Source organism: Cervus elaphus, chromosome 10 (genome assembly GCF_910594005.1).
Source record: "Cervus elaphus chromosome 10, mCerEla1.1, whole genome shotgun sequence".
NCBI lineage: Eukaryota > Metazoa > Chordata > Mammalia > Artiodactyla > Cervidae > Cervus > Cervus elaphus.
This window is the reverse complement of record NC_057824.1, coordinates 49038662-49061580: the sequence shown is the minus strand read 5'-3', so window position 1 is coordinate 49061580 and position 22919 is coordinate 49038662. Positions and strand designations below refer to the sequence as shown.

At 44.6% G+C, this 22919-nt stretch overlaps 1 protein-coding gene across 1 annotated transcript; it reads right to left on the bottom strand.

The window, feature by feature from the left end:
• Positions 1–4057: 4057 nt before the first annotated feature.
• Positions 4058–8798, bottom strand: IFT22 (intraflagellar transport 22). The gene is made up of 5 exons (XM_043915067.1): positions 8658–8798; positions 6573–6649; positions 6358–6447; positions 5312–5514; positions 4058–4533 (listed from the first exon to the last, which is right to left on the bottom strand). Exons 1-5 carry the CDS (start codon positions 8694–8696, stop codon positions 4385–4387), a joined length of 558 nt encoding a protein of 185 aa, XP_043771002.1. The 5' UTR covers positions 8697–8798; the 3' UTR covers positions 4058–4384.
• Between the last annotated feature and the right edge of the window lie 14121 nt (positions 8799–22919).

The following is a 22919-nucleotide window of genomic DNA, read 5'->3' as shown; positions in this document are numbered from 1 at the left end:
CCAACCCTCAGTGCTGTATTTTAGACACACCTTTAAATCTATTCCCCGCGCGGCCACCAAAGTAATTGTCCCTGCTCGGCTTAGGACTCTTACACAGACAATAAAATCAAGTCCATGTTAACCGGCTGGCATGATATATTTGACCTCTCACCTATTGTCTCCCACAAGTCTCCTCATAGATAAGAACTGTTTTCTCTAGATTGTTCATCTCATTTGTGTTGATATCTTAAAGCCATTGCCACTTTTTTTCTTTTTTAATGCAGAGCACAACTTTTTGCTTTTAACAGTTGCCCTCCCAAAGAGGGTGATAAATTTCAAGAGTAGCTGGATTTGCAAAATATTCTTGAAAAAAGTACTTGAGTAGGTTTCTATCTGTAGAAACCATGTTCTTCATACTTTGATAAAATTAGAGTTTTATTTTTCCAAACAAAATATTTTATTACATGATCTGATTAACTCACACCTAGATGTTTTTCCAAGTCTTGTAAAGTCACCTGAAAGATTTATAAGATTTATTAAAAAAAAAAACAAAACATGATGGTTCTTACATAAATTACTTTACAAAGCTCTGATAAGACTCTAAATATAAAATAGATGTGTTTCTCCCCCCCGCCCCCCCAAACACTTTGAAAGTCTTAGGTTCTATATTTACGCTTGATCCAAAGAGCTGTAAGTGTGGAGTAAATCTGCCTGAGGCTTTAGAGAAAGGAGGCATACTTTTAAAGGCTATCAGAAAGCCTAGATAGGAATGAACTCTGTGGTGTAAAATGACAGATGAGGTGTTACTCACATCAAAGCACCAAGAACTTGCCTTTTGAAGTGGGAATACTTGGCAGACACAATATTTCCATTAGCTTTTAACTTTGGTAGGAAGAATGGCTCAGATCATAAACGTAGAGAGCTATTTACCTGATAAAGCAATTTAGAAGTCACAGTAAAAAATATGTAATCTCTTCTTAACATTCAAAAACAGAGAGTTTCCTCCTTCCTCATTTATTTAATTTCTTTGGTTTTGGTTTTTAAAACATAGACGCCTTCATGTCTTGCCTGAGGAAAGAGTACATTTGTTGAAAAAGCATCAGCCAAGGTCAGGATGATGCTGGGAAAGATTGAGGGCAGAAGGAGAATGGGGTGACAGGATGAGACAGTCAGATGGCATCACTGGCTCAATGGACATAAGTCTGAGCAAACTCTGAGAGATAGTGAAGGACAGGGAAGCCTGGCATGCTGCAGATCATCGGGTCACTGAGAGTCAGACATGACTTAGCAACTAAACAACAAGGCCAAGATGTTCATGTACTTCTCAGGAATCAGATGGGGAAGGCTGAAGTCAAGATCTAAAAGAACCATAATTCAGAATGGTTTTGAGTGGTGCAAATGCAGTTAGTTACCTTTTCCATGGATATCGGAGTACCGCTCTCATTAACTTTTACATGTTCCGAGTTGCCAGCAAAATTCTACTTGTTGTTATAGCCTACACTATGGATATAAGGGTCTTCTGGTGTTCCAGAAAACATATAATGATCTCCAGGAACATTCCTGGGCAATTTCAAGTTATGGACATTCAGGTTACAATGTGAGTTGTAGTTTTCTTTACAACCGAGAAAGCTTCAGAATGCTACTCGGTCATTTGATTGGTTTCAAGAAATATGATGCTAGATCTATGTGCCACATACTTGCAAACCATTTTCTGGATGGTTTAGCTTCAAAAGTGGTTGTTTTCCCTGCCGTTGTTGCCGTAGTTGTTGCTTTACTAAGTTCAGTCTCAAAGGGTGGCACTCTTGGCCAGGTCCACTTGTGGAACTCATCTGCCCAGTTACACGGGATAGTGGAAAGAGTTGGGGCATGGGGTCCAGTTCTGAGTCACTTGCTGAGTCACCTTGACCTAGTCATTTGCCACTACCCCCAAACCTACTCCTTTTCTTCCATAACGCCTCCTTTTTAGTCACTCAGTCAAGTCCAACTCTTGTGACCCCATGGACTGTAGTCCGCCAGGCTCCTCTGTCCATAGGATTTTTCCAGATAAGAATACTGGAGTGGGTTGCCGTGCCCTTCCCCAGGGGGTCTTCCAGACCTAAGGATCGAACCCGGGTCTCCTGCATTGCAGGCAATTCTTTACCATCTGATCCACCAGGGAAGCTCCCATAATGCCTCAGTGAACAGCGTATGTGGTAGGCTGAGTAATGGCCCCCAAAATATCAGACGTGACTCCCTGTAATGCACATATACTTTACTTGGAAAAAGCATCTTTGTAGATGTGACTAAATTAAGGATCTTTAGATGGGGAGATTATCCTTGATTTCATGGGTGGGCCCTAAATGCAATTGTAAGTGTCCTAATAAGAGTGCGGTAGAGGGAGATCTGAGTCAGGTACACAGGGGATTAGGCGATGTGAAGAAGGAGCAGAGAGAGATTTGAAGATGCTGGCCTTCAAGACTGGAGTGACCGCAGCTACAAATCAAGGAATGACGGCAGCCGCCTCTACACTTGTCTGCCTTCTGATCCAGCCCTCCTGCTGTGGTCAGAGGGGCTTTTCTACCATGGAGATCCTACATTGATCTGCAGTGATCATCCTTCAGCGGTGCCTCAAAGCCTGACTCCTTGGTCGGGTCTGAGAATCCTTTCACCATCTGACCCCTTGTCTGCTCACCCACACACGCACACCCAGCCACCTCCACACACTCCATCTCACTCACACACTCCCTTCTCCACCCACTGAGTGATGCTCCCACATGTCTAGGCTGTTTCACACATCTGTGGCTCCTCACATCTGTGATACAGAGAAAGGGATCTTTTTTAAATAGTATTTATTTTTGGCCATGTCAGTTCTTAGTTGCGGGATCTTTCACTGATGCATGTGGGGCTGAGTGGCGGCACCTGGGGCTTAGTTCCCTGACCAGGGATCGAACCCGCATCCTCTGCACCAGGAGGTGGCTTCTTAACCACTGGACCTTCAGGGAAGTTCCGATCAATTAGTATTATTGCAGTATTGCAGTTATGTAAATTAGTATTATTATGTAAATTAGTATTATTGCAGTATTACTGTTATGTAAAGAAGATTTAACTACAGTTTGAGTTAGTGTAATCCCCTGTTTGTGTTCTTGCAAAAGTTCCAACTGAGAGCAGGCCAGGAAGAAGGAACTCAAGCTAGGCTTAAAATGTGCTCAAGGATGATCCGGGCAGTTTACTACAAGTTTTGTTGTTGTTTAGTCGCTAAGTCGTGTCTGACTTTTTTGTGACCCTCATGGACTGTAGTCCGCCAGGCTCCTCTGTCCATGGGATTTCCCAGGCAAAAATACTGAAGTGAGTTGCTATTTCCTTCTCCAGGGGATCTTCCCAACCCAGGGATCGAACCCACATCTCCTGCATTAGTAGGTGGATTTTTTTTTTTTTTACCACTGAGCCACTAGGGAAGCCCTGAGTTACCAGAACTTTCATTATCTGCCAGTCTCACTCTCTCAACCAGACCACCCACATGGCCACATTTTATCCCCCTTCATTGTGAGAGTGAAACGCAGCCAAGCATATTTATTCACCTCTTAAGTGTCTCTACTTTTCTTCTACTTTGAGTTGAAATGATATACATTTAACTTTTGATCTACTTAATATATTTTTAGGTTGGCTATATTAAAAAATTCAGGAAGTAAAAATTATGAAAGAACAGTAATTCCCAAGATCATTAAAACACACTCACTGGTACAAATAAGCTGTAAACTCGCCATTATTTGGTTATTCTGAGCATTAACTCCTTTAACCATTTTTATAGATTAGGTGTTATGACAGCATAACATAGTTTTCCCCTGTATTACACAAAGTAATATTTAAGAAGTAAATTCCCCTAAGAAAATAAAAAACTTTTTAGAGACTGTATATGTATTCTACCATCCAATGTGATATGGTGTCCAGATAGCAAGGACATTGAAGTAAAAATACAATCTTGGAGGGGTTAAATGCTAGTATTTTTCTAAAATGTCCCTAGGCAAATTGTACAGATTAAGGAATGAAAATCATATTTAAACCAATTCACGTGAATTAAACTATGGTTATATCACTGGGCTATGACAGGTACAATTCCACAACTTTAATGATGTGACATATGGAAGGAGGCAAAAAAAAAAAAAAAGAAACCACCTTGGTTTTTCAGCTCTTTGGAGAGATCTGGGGCAAAGGAATCAGAATTCAACAACAGGATTTTCTCAGCTGAACTAAGGATGGAGAACAGATAGTACGGAGTCAATTCCCTGGCTGACTGGTCTTTGGGGCAAATAAAGAAAATGCCTTCTACAGCCAAAGGGCAATGAGAACCTTCTTAGGTGGATGGACTTCAGGCTCTGCACTGACATTAACTTCATTTGGGATGTGGAAGCTTCCAGATGGAGGCCGGTCAGGTAATAATGGACATCTCTTCCCGGTCTCTGCTCTCGGACACTGAGTTGATTATGCTTCTTAAATACTTTATGAATTCCATCCTGATCTCTTCCGGGTCGTCCTCAAGATTTGAGTGTACCAGCTTCAGCTTGTTCAAGGGTGGTGCTTAAAAAGGAAAATAATGTAATTAGGCATAAACTTTTAAAAAATGAATTACTTTATTTAGCTGCACCAGGTCTTAGTTGCAGCGTGGGGGATCTTTGATCTTGCTTGCAGCATGTGGGATCTCTAGTTCCCTGACCAGGCATCAAACCTGGGCCCTCTGCATTGGGAGCGCGGAGTCTTAGCCACTGGACCACCAGGGAAGTCCCTAGGCCATGAGCTTTCAATGAGGGGCTATTTCTAGCTCCAAAGGACCTGAGTCTTCCAGGAGCCAATTTATTTAACTTTCCCAAGTCCAAAAATAAAGTGGGGCCTCCGTGACACAATTTCACAGAGAAAGGTTTCATTACCCCCAGCAATAGGCTCACAGCTCTGCAAGCCACTTTTAGGCCCTCCTGGTTCTTATACCAGAGAGGAAGGTATTTCTGAATTTTCTGAGTTGTTTTCCATGATTACTTTGACACCTCTCTAATGGGTCTGTCGCATGCAGATTGGAGCTTAAAGGCAAGTCAGGAAAGAGTGTCCCTAATAGTATGGATGAGGGGTTAAAACCAGGTTTTTCTCCCCTCTTAGTGTCTTTCTGCTTTTAGTGTCTGCATCCTGGCCTGGGTGGTCTAGCAGATCTACTAACCCGGCAATTCTGGTTTACGTGGTGAGGAAGACAAATGGCTAGGGCACAGCAGGTGCTCAAACTACACAGAGCTGTTGGCTTCCAGGACACAGAGCAACATACAAATGCCCAGAGCATTTCAGACAAAAGCCAGAACTCCTGGCTCCTTACCCAAAGCTGGGTTTTCTTTGTCACTTCCGGAGCCTGGCTTGTGGTGTGCAATTAACAGACACTGAGTATTCTGTAGGAACTGCTGCTGGACGAAGCAGGAATACCACGTCTCAATTTCCTTCAGGTGACTTGGGATGTCGGCGTTGAAGACGATCACCACTCCGTGAGAGTCCTTCATCAGGGCTGGCCAGCAAGACTCGAACCTGCGTGGGGTGAAGGGTAGGTGGCTCTGGTTTCTGTGTCTTGTTTTTAATGTTTTATTAGAGTCTAGTTAATTTACACTGTTAAGTTTATGCTGTACAGAGAAGTGAATCAGTAATAAATATACCTATGTCCACTTTGTGTTAGATTCTTTTCCCATATAGGTCATTACAGAATATTGAGTTTCCTGTGCTAATACAGTAGGTCCTTGTTAGTTGATCTATTTTTTTTTTTTTTTTAGTTGATCTATTTTATATATGCACATTAAGTTGCTTTAGTCGTGTCTGACTCTTTGCGACCCTATGGACTGTAACCCGCCAGGTTTCTCTGTCCATGGGATTCTCCAGGCAAGAATAGTGGAGTGGATTGCTGTGCCCTCCTCCAGGGGGATCTTCACGACTCAGGGATGGAACCCGAGTCTCTTATGTCTTCTGCACTGGCAGGAGGGTTCTTTACCACTAGTGCCACCTGGGAAGCCCATTTTAGTGTGGGTATGTCAATCCCCAGCTCTCAACTTATCCAGCCCTCTTTCCCCACCTGCTAACCCTAAGTTTGTTTTTTCACATATGTGAATCTATTTTGTAAGTAAGTTCATTTGTACTTTTTTTTTTTTTTTTGGTAAGATTCCACATATAAACAGCAGTTCGAGTTTCTAATCATAGACTTTGAAAATAATGTCTAAGAACTAATCATGGATAGATGACCTCTCACTGTATCATAACCCCGTCACCGACATTTCAAGAGCAATGCATGTTACCAGTCATTGATCAAGCCCCAGACACATGCTAGGAAGGGTGCTAGGCCTTGAATCATTTGATGGAGCCAGTGCTCTAAAGGAAACGTACTTTGGATCGCCGCCACAATCCCAGAGCTCAATTTCACACCCCGTGCCTTTGTTGTTGCTGGTAACTTGTGGGTTCTCGAATTCCAGGATCCTAAAGATAAAACAAGAGCAGCACCTCTCCTTAGGAAACACTGTGCTTTGGGGATGCCACTGCCACCAAAGTCAGGAGGCGAGTGAGGAGCAGGGACTCTGGGACACGGGTTTGTCAGGGCTCACCTCACTCCTTGGGTTGGGTTGTATTCAGTGATGTCAGAAGATTCTGTCAGAAAGTTGGCCAACACGGTTTTTCCACTCTATGAAAACAAAGACAGTAAAAGATCTTGGACAGTAAAAGAAGAGCAGAAAAGTCAACCATAAGCAAGTCCTCCAAAAGCCAGCCTGGACCCAGGTGGGATGGAGTAGAGGCCACAGCCACCCTGAGATCACCCAGGGCAAGGGGTTCTCTCTGGTTGGGTGCCGTGCCCACTCTGGGTCGTGGGGAGCACAGATTTCAGTGCTGGCTCTGATGCTAGGTGACTTTACTCACTACCAAGCAGGGGGAATAGCTAGTTTAAAGGCAGCAGGGCAGGAATGGATGTGACACGTTTAAGGAACAGAAAGGCTGGTAAATTTGGAGAGCAGCAAGGGAGAAGGAGATACATAAATGCAGAAAGATATTTTGTTGTTGAAGTGAGATGATGGGTACTAGGATTCGTCATTCTTTCTCCCCTTGTATATGTTTGGGAATTTCCTTTAAAAAATGATATATCTATGCTTGTTTTGCTTTTCATAATTCTGAGCATATGTTATGACCTGCCTATTTAATAGTTGACGTCTTGGAGAGTTCTCTGTGTCAGTTTATTTGCCTTACTTTGTTTCACTCTTGCAGTATCTTCCAAAGTAAGAATGTACCTTAGTTTATTTAGACATTCTCTGATTTATGGGCACCTGGGGTGTTTCCACCTGTTCAATATTGTATAGACTCATGGGGAATGTGGATGGATCTTTAGTTTCAGAGATTGAGAAATGTAACTACTACACTATAAGCTATGCACATTTTAAACCTTAATAATTTGATCTCAGAAAAAAAAAGGTGTTATCAATTTATAGTCACATCCACAGAATCCTAGAATACTCCTTTCTCTCAAAGCATCCTAAGATTGCATGTTGCATGCCTGTGTGCTCGGTTGCTTCATTTATGTCCGACTCCCTGCAACCCCATGGACTGGAACCCACCAGGCTCCTCTGTCCATGGTGATTCTCCCGGCAAGAATCCTGGAGTGGGTTGTCAAGCCCTCCTCCACGGGGTCTTCCTGACCCAGGGATCAAACCTGCATTAGCAGGCAGGTTCTTTACCACTGGCACTACCGGGGGAGCCTGATGGGCAAACAAGTGTCATCTTTTTGTTTTGTGTTCCTGTGACTCTGAAGTCTTTTCATACTTCTCAGTCAGTTGTATTTCTTACACACAGACTTTGCTAGATTATCTATTGAGTTGCTTCTTACTTTCTTTACTGATTCTTAAACTTTCCTGTTTTTTTTTTGTCACGCATTCTGCTAATATGTTCCCCTGGCTTTAACTTTGCTGTCATTTCTTCTACAGTTTCTTCATGTTTGTGTTGTGTTTAAGACAACCTTCCCTGACTCCAGATTAAAAACATGTCTTTCCATATATTCACCTACTATCATGGTTCCCAGCGAGTGGTCCCTTGACAACCCGCATGGACAAAATACAAATTCTCAAGTCCCTCCCAGACCTACTGAATCAAGATAGGATAGGATAGGATCAGCAACTTGTACTTGTAACAGGCCTACCAGGCAGTTTTGACGGGTGCTGAAGTTGGAGAGTTATTTATTTACAACTTCCACAGTTGTTTTACACATTTAGCGTTTCAGTCCATCTTAATTTTATTCTTGTGTACGATGTGACCTACACATAGATTTAAACCCCGCCATCACCACCCACGTTAAAGGCTAATTGTTCCAAGACCAGGTAATGGTTCTGTCCTTCCTCCTGGTTTTCTTGTTCCGCTGATGTATTTCATTAGGGAAAGCCACAGGCGCAAAGCAAAGTCGTGAGATCTAGGCTCTGATCACAAACGCCACTCACTACCATGGGCCTTTGGGCCTCAGTCCAACAGGGTCAAGGTCTGGGAACGCTGAATTCCTGGTAAAGCCAGCAGCACACACCAGGGTGGGCGCGGTGGGAATGGGCTCCCAGCTCCTGGGGGGCTCCGGGTGCCAGGCACAACCCCGGGGGCGACCCCGTGCCCGCCCCCCCGCCCCCAGGCCCTGCTTGCCTCCCCGCCGGCCCTGGCCTCACCTCGCAGGGCCCCACAAAGAGGATCTTCGCCTTCAGCATCTCTCCCCGGGGCCCACTCAGGCGCCGCTCGAGCCCGCGCCGTAGTCTGGGCGGAGCGGAAGTCACCGCGCCGGTTGGCTACCTTCGTTCCCATGGAGACGGGAGCGGCCCCGGGGGCCGACGGGAGTGGGCGGGTTCTTGCCGGGGGCCGGGCGCCTAGAGGGCTCTGGGGTGGTATGCCGCCAGCGTGAAGCGAGGCGTGGGCTTTGGGTTAGAAGTGAGCAGCAAGGCAAGAAGGTAGGAGAGAAGCAGAAAATCCGGATGCAGATTCTCTTCTGAGTGGGGAAGCCCGTAGAGCTTGCGAGTCTGACCTCTCTTTGTGGGGAGGAGATCGACTGCAGGTCCCCGATCTCCTTTATTCCTCCTTGTAACCCCCAGAGCTCAAACGGGTCAAGTAGCTGGTGAGGTGGGGTTGGAACCAGGTATCTGACGCCTGTATCGCTCTGGCATGATACTGTCCATGTTGAGAACGGATTTATCATATCCCTAGCCCAGTCCAGGAAAGGTCAGGGAAAAAACGAATCTCTGTAAGGGGCCACTCACTGTCATTTGGATGATCTGGGAGAAACCAAAAGGCCCTGGCCTGACTTTCTGATAGTGCGGGGGTCGGAAGGCATTGCTGCTACATTCAGTTTATTTTTGGTGAGGTTTATTTCAGGTCAGTTTATTTTTGTCTGTGCTGGGTCTTTGTTCCTGCGCGGTCTTTCCTCTCCTTGCTGTGAGCAGGGGCTACTTACTCTTCCTTGCAGTGGGATGGCTCCTCTTATCATGCAACATAGGCTCTAGGGTCTCTGCTTCAGTAGTTTCAGCTCCAAGACTCTAGAGCTCAGGCTCAATAGTTGTGGCGCTCAGGGCTTAGTTGCTGGGCTGCATGTGGGATCTTCTCAGTTCAGGGATTGAACCCACGTCTCCTGCATTGGCAGGTAAAGTCTTTACCACTTAGCTACTAGGGGAGCCCCTTAGGTCAGTTTTAAATTACAGAGCCCTCCAGAATTTTGAGTGAGGCCCTGAAATTGTGTCTATATGCGGAGAGCGTCAATACAAAATATGCTAGTCCCCCGAAAGTGCTGTTAATAGTATGACAACAACAATAAAACCAAAATAAGTCCAATACCAAACTGCTTTCTTTTGCAATACAGGATGAACTGTAAAGAAGAGTCTACCTTAATTTTAAGATGTGGTACAGGTCTTCCTTGGCGGTCCAGCGGCTAAGACTCCGTGCTCTCAAGGCAGAGGCCTGGGTTCCATCCCTGGCCCAACAGTTGGATCCCACATGCCACAACTAAAGATCAGCTAAAGATTCCACATGCCACCAGGAAGATCGAAGATCCCAAGTGCTACAACTGGAAAGAAAAGAAAAAAGAACTCAGAAAGATGTCATTCAGTAAATATATTTTGAATACCTGCTGTCTTCTTCTAGATCTTAGGGATGTGCAGGTACCTCTTGAAGCTTTGATTCCAGTGGAGTAGATGGATATTAAGTAAAACAAAACTGTCTGCTCTCAGATAGAGACAATTTTAGATATTGACAAGTGCTATGAATAAAAATAAATCACTAAAGAGTTAAATTTTCCAAGTGTGGCTCAGTGATAAAGAATCTGCCTGCTCCAGGAGACGTGGGTTCGATCCCTGGGTCGGAAAGATCCCCTGGAGGAGGAAATGGCAACCACTCCAGTATTCTTAGCTGGGAAATCCCATGGACAGAGAAGCCTGGCAGGCTACAGTCCATGGGGTCGCAAACAGTCGGACACGGTGTAGCAACTCAACAACAACAACAAAGGAGTTAAAGTGTGTAAAGGAGCCAGTTTTGGATGGAGTAGTTAAGGCAAGACCTTGGTGCAGAGGTGACATTAGAGCAGAAAACTGGGTGAAGAGATGTCTCAAACGAAGCATATGAAAGATCTAGGGTAAGAACACTCCAGCAGAAGAAGAAGGGCAAAGCCATGGAGGTGGAAATACACTTGGCATGTTCCAAAAATAGCCGGGAACCTGGCTGGAACCCCGGTGCAGGAAGAAATAAGGGGAGAGTGGTAGGAGATGCTTTTGGAGAGACCATGTCAGACTTTGGGAATTCATCCTAAGGGTGATTGGAAGCCTGCGCCAGGGTTGTATTTGGCTCCGTGTCATAGAAACTTCACCACAGCGACTTAACCAAATAAGGGATTTATTATTTTCTCGCGTAACCAGGAGTCCAGGGACGGGCACACAGGGGCTGAGGCAGCTGCCTTCTCCTTACTTTGCTGACATCCTTGTTGTGGCTGCTCTCCTATTGTGTATCTGCTTTCTCGGCAGGAACAAAGGAGAAGAGCAAAGGTCGAAAGATACAGAGTGGGACTTCCCTGTGTAGCGCAGTGGATGGGAATCCGCCTGCAATGCAGGGGACCCGGGATCACTTTCTGGTCCAGGAGGATCCCACATGCCTTGGAGCAACTAGACCCTTGAGCCCCAACTATTGAGCCCATACTCTAGAGCCCATGAGTTGCAACTACTGAGCCCATGCTCTAGAGTCTGTGTTCTGCAACTGCTGAGCCCCTATGCCACAACTGCTGAAGCCCATATGCCCTGGAGTCAGCATGTTGCAACTACTGAGCCTGCAACTACTTCAGTGCTGCAACTACTGAAACCCATGCACCTAGAGCCTGCGCTCCACACCCAGAGAAGCCCGAGCACCGCAACTAGAGAGTAGACCCTGCTCTCTGCAACTAGAGAAAGCCCACATGCAGCATCGAAGACCCAGTGCAGCTAAAAATAAATAAATAAATAGTAAACAGATACAGCGGTGTGTACATATCCAAAAAAAGGTTAAAGCCAAATGAACTTTAAAAAAAAAATACAAAGGACAACAGACTCTGCTTTTCTAAGGAAAATAGTGGCTTCCTTAGAATCCCTATCCAGTAATTTCTCATGTCTCATTGGTCAGAACTGTGTCACGTGGCCTCCCTCACTGCAAAGGAAACTGGGAAATAGAGGTTGTAGCTTTGCACATTTCTCTTCCCAAGAAGTGGGGCACAGAATGGGAGTGAGGGTGGGCATGGGGATATGGGCTTGGTATTGGCTAGGAAACTGGCCAGCCAAAAAAGTCGTCATGGAGGATTCTGAGCAGTGGATTGACATGATCTGATTTATGTTTTGAAAGTGATCACTGGCTGCCGTGTGGAGCAGAGGGGTCAAATGTGACCGCACACATGACAATTAGGAGGGTATTCAGGTAGCTTAAGAGCGAGATGATGGTGGTTTGGCTAGGGTAGCAGTGGTGGTTGAATCTGTGACACATTTTTTTTTTAAAATTAATTAATTTATTTTTTCAGTGGGTTTTGTCATACATTGACATGAATCAGCAATAGATTTACACGTATTCCCCATCCCGATCCCCCCTCCCCCCTCCCTCTCTGTGACACATTTTCAAGGTAGAACTAACAGGAGCTGCTGGTAGATTAGATGTCAGGGAAAGAGGAGTTAAGAATGAGTCCCAGGACATTGACTCATGTGGTTGTGTGACTAATGTGCCATTTCCAGACTTGGGAAGGCTGGGGGAGGATTTGTGGTGTGAGATTGAAAGTTCTGTTTTGGTTGTGTTAGTTTTGAGATGCCCATTAGTTGTTGAGGGAAAAATGGGAGATAAGATTCTGTACCTGATGGGTGAGGTGAGGATTGGAGCTCGAATCTGGATGAGATATCAGTCAGCATGTGGAATGCCACTGAAGCCACGGGCTGTGGATGAGAACAAGTAGGGGGTAAGTGTCGGCAGAGAAGATAAGTGTAGACAGAGAGTGCCCTGGGACACTCTGCTATTTAGAGGAGAATCTAGCAAAGAAAGCTGAAGAAGAATGTCCAGAGAGGTAGGAAGAAAACTAGGAGGGTACGCCATCATGCAAGCCACGTCAGGACCGTGTTGCAAGACAGGGAGTGATCCATGTTATCAGATGCTGCCGAGAGATCCAGGGAAGTCAAGGAAGGTGAAGAATTGACCATTAGATGCAGTGACAGTCATGGATCACTTTTTAAAGCTACTTTTCACTTAATATCTTTGAACATGTGAACACACGCACACATATAGTTTTATAAAAATGGCTCAATGTGATCATGTGTTTCCTTTCATTTGGGGTAACTTCTTTTTCTTTGTTTGGCTCCCTTGGGCTTCCCTGGTGGCTCAGATGGTAAAGAATCCGCCTGCAATGCAGGAGACCTGGGTTTGATCCCTGGGTCAGGAAGATCCCCTAGAGAAGGAAATGGAAACCCACTCCAGTATTCTTGCCTGGGAAATCCCATGGACAGAGGAGCCTGGTGGGCTACAGTCCATGGAGTCAAAAAGAGTTGGACACAACTGAGCAACGAATACTTTGGCTCCCTTACCTCACCTTTGACCTCTCCTTTCCCCTCCTTACCTCTTGAAGTTTTCATTCTAGTGAAGAGATAGACAAAGAGTAAACTCCCAATGGAGAGGCTATGATTCCACCCTGGGGTGTATCCTTCACTGTTTTTCTCATACATCCCCATTCTACAAGACTCTAAGTACATAGAGATCCATAACAGGTTGCTAAAAGGTGACTCCAATTTTGGCTGAGGCTTTAAAGTCTGACAACAGGTGTTGAGTGTCTCCCAGAATCTAGTCCATTCTGTAGGACTTAGCATGTCACCTGGAAGTTATCAAAGTGTCATGAGGTTGCAGAGGGAGAGAGGGAGAATTTCTTTGGAGACTGTGCTGTTCGCTCATCTTGGGTCAAGTGAGAGATGGGGCTTCAGAGAACTTGTTCCCTGGCATTTGGACAGCCCTTGTTTTCTTTCCTTTTAAAATTTATTTATTTATTTATTTTTGGCAACACTGGGTCTTTGTTGCTGTGTGTGGACTTTCTCCAGTTGTGATGAGCAACTCTACTGTCTAGATGCTGTGCGAGGGCTTCTCATTGCGGTGGCTTCTCTTGTTGTGGAACACGGGCTCTAGTCTTGGGTGTCAGTAGTCGTGGCACATGGGCTTAGTTGCCCCGAGGCATGTGGAATCTTCCTGGACCAGGGATTGAACCCCTGTTCCCTGTGTTGGCAGGCAGACTCTCAACCACTGGACCACCAGACAAGTCCAACCCTCGTTTTCAAAATGCACCTTTGGAGATGATGTGCTTGAATTCTTAGTTTGGGGTTCTGGAGGAGGAGGGATGTATTCTCAGTTGATGAAAAAATGAAGATGAAGTGGAAATAATCTGGATGGAAGGACTTTGTATTCTGGGTGCAAATTAATTTGACTGAAATGACAAAATCCTATTCTAGTGGCAACAAGACAGTGTGAAGGTTGACAGTCTAGAGATGGTGTGGCAGCTGAAAAATGGCCTCATGGACCAGGATCTTTATACCTTTATGTCTCTGCTCTCCTAAGGTTTAGTCTTCGTCCTCATGCTTGTCACCTCATAGTCAGAAGGTGGCATTATGCTCGAAATTAAAGAAAGAAGAAGAGGGAAGAACAAGTGGCAGTTAGGAAGATATTCAGGTAGAAAGATGATGGTGATTTTCTGCTTGAGTCTGCATTTTTTAAAAAGTTAATATTATTTGATTATAATGTAACTGTAATAGATTGTAAGGCTTTGAGTTTTGAAAAATGCATAGACTCATATACATTTATCATCCTACCAACTTACACAAGATACAGAGCATTTCCATTACCCCCAAAGTCCCCTCATGTTTCTCTGAAGTTGACTCTTTCCTACCCCTCGTTCCCGGAAAACTGTTATACTTTGTGTCACTATAAATTAGTTTGCCTGTTCTAGAATTTTATACAAACAAAATCACACAACATTTACTCTTTTGTGTCTGGTTTCTTTCACTTAGGATAATATTTTTGATATTTATTCATATTGTGAGTAGGAATAGTTCATTCCTTTCTATTGCTGAGATGTATTTCATGTATAATTATACCAGGACTTGTGTATCTGCTCATCTGTTGATGGTGAATTTGGGTCGGGCTGTTTCTAGTCTGAGCCTATTATAAACATGACTGCTAGAAATAAAACGTTGTGTGGACATATGTTTACATATATGTTGGGTGAATACTTAGGAGTGGCCTTGCTGTGTAATATGGATATATATTTGTATTTCTATGTCTGTATCTATTGTCTATATCGGTATCTGTGTCTACATCTTGCACATACATAGTCTCTCTTAGTTCCTGGTTTCCTGTTTTTCTCTTTTTTAACTTTTTCTTTTATATTGGAGTGTAGCGAATTAACAGTGTTGTCACAATTTCAGGTACAGCATAGGGACTCAGCCATACATATCTATGTATCCATTCGCCCCCAAACTCCCCTCCCATCCAGGCTGTCACGTAGCATTGCTGATTTCCTGTTTTATTCAGTTGGTTATAATCTGTTATCATTATTGTTTAATTCTGATGTTCCAATTGTCCTTCCTTTGGTCATTGGGGCCCCATGAAACTGTGTCCTTTTGGCTACCTCTCTCCTTCTCTGAGTTCTGCCTTACTTTTTGAGCGCCATGACATGTTCCCTAGTGCTTATTTTGCTAATACTACTTCATAACCATCAAATATTACACACCTTCTTTTGTGTGTATTAAAAAAAACAACTAAAAGTCCAGGGAACCTCAAAGAAGTTGTTTCTTTTCGCACCTGAAAAATTGAGGGGAATTTCACACCGACCTCCTGGCTTTTGGGGGCACGTCTTAGATCTCTGGGTGGGGCTTTGGAAGAACCAATGCCTGGCACTTGGGTAGGCGCTGGGTTTCAGGGATGCATCTGTACAGTCCCTCTCCACCCAGGGAGCTCCAGTCTAGGTACGGAGACCATCCTGTCTACTGCTTTTTATATTGTGCTTTACCAAATATAATCATCTCATTTTAATTCACAACTGGAGCCATTATTAAAAGGCAGATGATGAGTCCATACCCTAAACTGATGTCAGGCAGGAGGCAGGAACCACGAGGCTTTATAGCAGTTCTCCTTCCCGTGTGAAGAGACGCTGTGTCTCCTCTGTGCGCAGAAAATGGCCTTGCCTCTCAGTCTGCACCAGCTGCGTTGGGTCCTGAGCCAGGGCTTCCTCAGCCTCCGCGTTTCCTGAGCCTCTCTGGGAGGTGCTCCATCCCTTTACAACCCGTGACTTCTCTGAAGAGTCTTCTTCGCATTTGGGTCCAGTGGACCCAGTTCAAAGCCTGGTACCCAGTAGGTACTCAATAAATTTCAGCTCTGTCTCCCTCTCTCCTGGCACATGCATGCAGACACACATACAAACACACATTCATTTACTCTGTAAATATGTAAGTTAATGAAAGTTCCCTTATACTTGCCTTGGGGGCTTTAGTTTCTGTTTCCAGGTGAGAGAAATAAAAAATGTGAACTGCTTTAGATTTCTTGGGTATAAGTACTATATAAATTTGGGATTATTATTATTATGGTAGATTATTGAAATACGTTGCTTTATGACTTTCATTTTAATTAGGGGAGGTTGACTTCAGATGGCTTAATATCTGGTCTTTGGTCCTGAAGGGAGCAATATGACATTGGCAGGGGCCAGGCCTGGATGACCTAAGAGTAATTTTTCTCCTGATTCTGTGACTTGATGCAATAAAACCTCTCAGTTGAAAAAACTTAAAGAAATACACTTGACATACTTCAAATCCTTTCTATAAATTGTTGAAAAGATTTAATATAACCGCCAGTCATAAAATCTTTAATTTGACTTGACCTTCCATGGTCTCAATTCTTACACATGCAGTTTTTATTACCAAAGAGTAAATGATGGATTTCTTGTTATTCGAGGGAATAAAAATGCCCTTCAATCACCTCCTCCTACAACACAGAGATCTGAACATGTTTGGTTCAACTCTAAAAGATAGGAATGATCACAAAATGGATTGTAATCTGGAAGTATTTTGTCTTCTATGAATGCAGGCATCCCTTATTTTTATTATTGTCTTTTAAAAAGCTCTAGCCAAGGATAAGGTTCAGCAAGTTTGGTTTAGGGCAAGATCAATAAAATAAAATTATTTTTCATCAATCCCCATTAGAAAGCCTGAGCTATGCTTTCAATATAAAAAAGTATTTCCCAGCGGGTTGAAGATAAAACTTTTGGCAAAAACAATGAAACAGGGATGTGGCTTAACTAGGACCTTTTGTCTTCATTTGGCAATGTCCTGCATGCAGGCTTTGGGGAGGCAGTTGTGTGGTGGAAAGAGCACTGATTTTGAAGTAGGGCGGAATTTGAAATTAGCTGACCGATCTTAAGAAGAATACTTATACTCTTGGGCTTAGTGGGAGCCAACATTCAAGATGGCCCCATGATGTTCACGTCTTGGTTTTCATACTCTTGGGTAGTTCCTCTGGCACTGAAGAGAGCTGACCTATGTAACCAACAGGATAGTAAGGGATATGTGACTTTCTGAAACTGGGTCATAAAAAAAGAGACATCGTAACTTCTGCCCTCCATTCTCGTTGACCAGTCATTCTGGGGCAGGTCAGCTGCCGTGTCTTAAGGACACAAGCCACCCTGTGCAGAACCTCATGGGGTAAGAAACTGAAGCCTCCTGTCTACCGACTGGCATCAACCTGCCAGCCACTGTGAGTGGAGCACCATCCTGGGTGGGTCCCCCCAGCTCCGATCCAGCCTTCAAATGACTTGCACCCTGGCCAACATCTTGTCTACAACCTCCTGCGAGATTCTGAACCAGAAACACCCAGCTAAGCTTCTCTCAAATCCCCAGCCCGCAGAAACAGATAGCAAGTGTTTATTGTTTTAAGTTTTGGGGTAATTTGTCATGTAGCAATAGATAGCACAGAACCTTAGTGTCTCACCCAGTGGAAGGATTCTAGACCAGTCCTCTAGGGTTGTAGAAAGTGAAAGTGGAAGTCGCTCAGTTATGTCTGACTCTTTGCAACGCCATGGATTATACAGTCCATGGAATTCTCCAGGCCAGAATACTAGAGTGGGTAGCCTTTCCCTTCTCCAAGGGATCTTCCCAACCCAGGGGTCGAACCCAGGTCTCCTGCATTGCAGGCAGATTCTTTACCAGCTGAGCCATAAGGGAAGCCCAAGAATACTGGAGTGGGTATCCCTTCTCCAGCGGATCTTCCCAACCCAGGAATAGAACCGGGGTCTCCTGTGTTGCAGGCGGATTCTTTACCAACTGAACTATCAGGGAAGCCCTGATAGGGTTGCTAGGAGGATTGAATGAGATGAGACATACAGGCAATCCAGTCTAGTTCCTGGTATGTTAGATGGTTGATAATGGACAATTACCATTACTTCTAATACTTTCAAATCTTTGTAACACGTGTGATGCCTTTTAAAAAATATTATTTCTTTGGCTGTGCTGGGTCTTAGTTGAGGCGTATGAGATATTTTAGTTTTGGCATGTGGGCTCTAGTTTCCTGACCAGGGAGCAAACCCAGGCCCCAGCTTTAGGAGCACCAGAGTCTTAGCCACTGGACCACCGAGAAAGTCCCTTGTGATACTTTTGATGCACTCTTTCCATCCCATTGATCACAAGAGTTTTCCCACTACACCAGTTGTACCTTTTGAACATTGATTTACCTTTTGAACTTTGCTGAGCCCCCTCTGCCCCTGTCTTTTGGAGGAAAGAGCATTCATATGCTTAACCTGTTGCAAATAAGTTAATGCCTTGACTAACACTTCTGATACACTTCGGATATACTTCTGTTAAAATTTCTTCTTAGAGAGTTACTTCACTCTTGCTGAACTTAGCTGGTTTCCTGCTTTTTTGTTCCAAATTCTGTATGTTTGCTGAAAATGAAGGCTACTGTTCATTCTAAAGGCTGGAGGGTGGAGGGGGATGGAGAAGAGAAAGTTCAGGAGACCTTGCGTTAAATGGGATACTCTGCTACCTGCTCACCAACTTTCTTCCAAAAAACCCTCAAGGCTAACTTTTGTTTTGTTTGTGCTTATTTGTGTGTTTAAACAGGTAACAAATTCACATGGTTAAAAATAAGAATGTTAGAAAAAGAAAATTCCTGAGGAAGTCTCTCTCCCACCTGTTCTCATCCACACCTCTCTGGGCCTCCTCCCCCAGATACAGAACCACTTTTCTTGGTTTTTCATGCATCGTATAAGCAAATATTATCAATAGCATGTGACCTTATTTCTCCCTTTATTGCAAAAAGGCATTAAGCTCTATATCTCCTCCTCTATGCCTTCCTCGTCTTCGCTTAGCAGAAGAGCCTGGAGATCTTTCCATATCAGTGTAGTGAGAGCTTTCATCTCCTTTTCTTGGATTCATCGTGTTCTGCCATGTGGATGTACCATACTTTAATTAACCAGATCCATTTTGATATATACTTGGTGGTTTCCAGCATGATATTATTGCAAACCGAGCCGCAATGAATAACACTGTATGTGTGCATCTCATTTCTGAAACATGCTCTAGGATAAATTCCCAGAAGTGTGATTACTGCTCAAAGGGTATATGGACTTTTGAATTGAATAAAGAGAGCTAATTTGACCTTTACCTAGACTGTGCCACTTTGTATTTCCATCAGCAATGTATAACAGCCTCTGTGTTCCTTCAGTGTCAACCACAGAGTATATTATAAAGTTAGTTTACAAAGGTCCCACCTTAATGATGCCTATGGCTTGGGAATAGGGATATTTATGTTGCAAACATCAGCTAATTTCTATGATGTGTTTCTTCTCTTACTTATCATCAGGGTAGTAATTCATATACCACCTGCTCAGTGGGCAAGGTGTTCAGATACAGGCTGGTGACTGCTTGACATGGAAGAGGGGAATAGACCACGGATGGGGCTGGACTAGGGCTTCACCAGTGGTTCAGTAAAGAATCGCCTGCAACGCAGGAGACACAGGAGACGCGGGTTCGATCTCAGGGTCAGGAAGATTCCCTGGAGGAGGGCATGGCAACCCACTCCAGTATTCTTGCCTGGAGAATCCCATGGACAGAAGAGCCTGGCGGGCTACCGTCCATGGGGTCACAAAGAGTCGACGTGACTGAAGCGACTGATCACAAATTTTGGGGTTGGACTAAATGTCCTGAGATGCTCCTTCCATCCTAATTATCTAGTCTGATGCTCTGTCTCATCCATTGATCTCATCTTCTTTTCTCCCAATAAAACTTACATATTGGAGTCGTGTTCTAAAAACATTTGGTAATTGTTTTCTCCAAAGGCATACTTTGATGTCTTAAGTACGCGTCAACATTTCACATACAAGCCCATGGTGGACCTGACCGTATGAGTTTCCTTTTCCTCGGGTGATGGCTAGGCTGGAGGAAGACTTGCCTGGGCGTGGAGCTGAGCCGGGTGATTTTGGCAGTCCCTCCAGGAGATGTGTTTGGGGAAACAATTTCTTTCCTACAAGAAACAGCCCAGCCACCAGAGCAGATCCAATTCATTGGCCTTAAGCACTGTCTAAAAGTCCTTTGGGAATCAACCCAAACACAAATACAAGATGTTTCCTCCTTTGCTTCCCTTCAAAGCTCTTTGCTCCTATTATCTAATCAATCTTCAGAGCAGGTTTGGAAAGGGAGATGGTTTTCCTCCTGTCATGGGGACTGCAAGTCCGGAAGCAGGAGGAGAAGGAGGCGGGTTTCCTGTAACTGTCCTCCCATTGGGGCCTCTGGGCGAGTCCTGGTCTGTGTCGACCTCTGCCTTCTCTGTCTCTGGGTGGATGTTTGGGGCTCATAGTCATGTTCTCGGGTCAAGTGGTCCCCAACCTTTTTGGCACCGGGGAGCAGTTTTGTTGAAAACCGTTTTTCCATGAACCAGAGGGTGGCGGGCGGTAATGGTTTCAGGATGATTCTCATAAGGAACAGGCAACTGAGATCCTCACATGCACGGTTCACAGCAGAGTTCGTGCTCCTGTGAGAATCTAATGCCACCACTGATCTGACAAAGAGGTGAAGCTCAGGTGGTTATTCGAGCAATGAGGAGTGGCTGCAGATACAGATGAAGCTTCTCTCACCGGCCTGCTGCTTACCTGCTATGCGGCCCAGTTCCTACCAGGCCATGGACCAGTACCAGTCTGTGGCCTGGGGGTTGGGAACCCCTGACCTACTCCATGAACTGAAGGCCCTCTCCCATTGCCGTTGGCAACTCAACTTTGTGAATTCTGTCTAAATGCTAGTAAGATGACTTTGGGTAAGCATGTCTTTGAGGCTCTGTTAGATAGGAATAGTAATCTGCATGTCATGGGATAATTGGGAAGATAAAATGAGATCATGTACATGAAGATGCTTGACATATCATAGCCAGGATTCATTGTCAGGGAAAATAACCGACCAACCAACCAAATAAACAAACACCATCATTATCATCGTCAACAACAAAATGATTTGATCCAATCAGTTCAGTAGCCCTCACGAAAACATCGCAGCCAATCAGACGAGACCTTTACAGTCCCTGGCTGTCCCTATTGGGTGAGTCACTGTTTGAAGCAGGGATACAAGGAGTTTGGGCTCTGCAGCTGGCTGGTCTGAGTTCAAAGCTTGGCTCCACCACTTCCTGGGTGGGTGACCTTGGAGGGGTTACTTAACTGCTTTGTGCTCCAGTATCCTTGCCTGTAAAATGGCCATAATAATAGCGACCTGCTTTGAAGGACTCTTGTGAGGATCAATGTGCTAACTCACCCCAGGAACTCAGCTCAGTTCCTGGTACCTGCCCTTGTTGAGCTCCATCACCATCAGATTTTAGAACTGTGCAAAGTTGGCCCAGCTCTAGGGTAATGCTGTTTCGTGGACTGGCCTTTATTCATAGCATGAAAAATTGCTAAGAAAGGTAGTTAAGATTACTATGAATTAGGACCACAAGAGGAGCCAGGAAGAGGCTTGATTGTGTTATGTAATGCCATCAAATGTAAACCGACTAGTTATGCATCTGTCCTGCAAAGAGCTGTTATGCTCAGATGAGGACCAATGGGTCAGCAGAAGACTCCTTTTAATGTCTTTCATGGACTTTCAGCTCACAGCACAGCAGTCATGCAAAGGCTGGACAGGAAGCTGGGCTGTAGGATAGCAGAGCAGATCATAAATCAGGCATGCTCACTCCTACACAGACGGCGGGAGAGCCTGGTGCCACAAGACGTGAAGTCCCTGCTCCCCCAGGAAAATGAAGTATCAAGGATCAACCATCACATCGCTTCTGTCATCAGCTAGTTATAAGGAAAGGTCAGAGAGTTTGGCAAATTCCTACTTGAAAAGAGATCTCTTTGACCCATCTGAAGACTCTCAAAATGGTGAAGGGGATTAATCAAATTGTTTCTGACAAAGACCATGAAAACAAGAGAATTTAATTTGAAAATTAGGAGCATGTGAAAACTAAAAGGCACAGTTCGAGCCAAACAATTTGAGGTGATTCTCAGCATTCATATGGATTACATTACGAAGTCCAGGAGAGTCTGGGGAGCAGGAGGCAGAAACACGATGGTCACCAAGTTATCATGGCTGGGGAATGCATGTTAATGGTGATGAAATCACCTAATGTGCGCTGAGTCCTTACAAGGTGCCACAAGGGAAGCCCAAAAATACTGTACTGGAAGGGGTAGCCTATCCCTTCTCCAGGGGATCTTCCAGACCCAGGAATCAAACTGGGGTCTCCTGCATTGCAGGTGGATTCTTTACCAACTGAGCTATCAGGGAAGCCCATACTGAGTGCCCCTTCTCAACAACCTCATAGGTACGTGCATGCTAAGTTGCTTTATTCATGTCTGACTTTTTGCGACTCTATGGACTGTAACCCACCAGACTCCTCTTTCCATGGGATTCTCCAGGCAGGAATATTGGAGTGGGTTGCCATGCCCTCTTTCAGGGGATCTTCCCCACCCAGGGATCAAACCTGGATCTCTTATGACTCTCCTGAACTGGCAGGCAAGTTCTTTACCACTAGCACCGCCTGGGGAGCAGCTAACAACAACCTCTTAGGTAGGTACTCTTTTTACCTTCATTTCTATTTTATAGAAGCTAGAACCAAGACACAGAGACTGACCTGGTAGAAGTCATCCATGATTTGAATGAAGGTTATGTGAGGCTGGGACCCAGCTCTCTGCCACTACCCTGCCCTGCTCCCTTGCTGGTGCCATCATTATGGTGGGATGTGTGTTGCTCGGTGGCTTGGCAATGAGTTTTTTTGTGGTATTTATTTATTTGAACATTCCGGTCTTAGTTGCAGCATGCAGGATCTTTGATCTTCATTGCCGCTTTCGGGATCTACATGATCTTTTAGTCGCTGCATGCGAACTCTTAGTTGTGGCATGTGGGATCTAG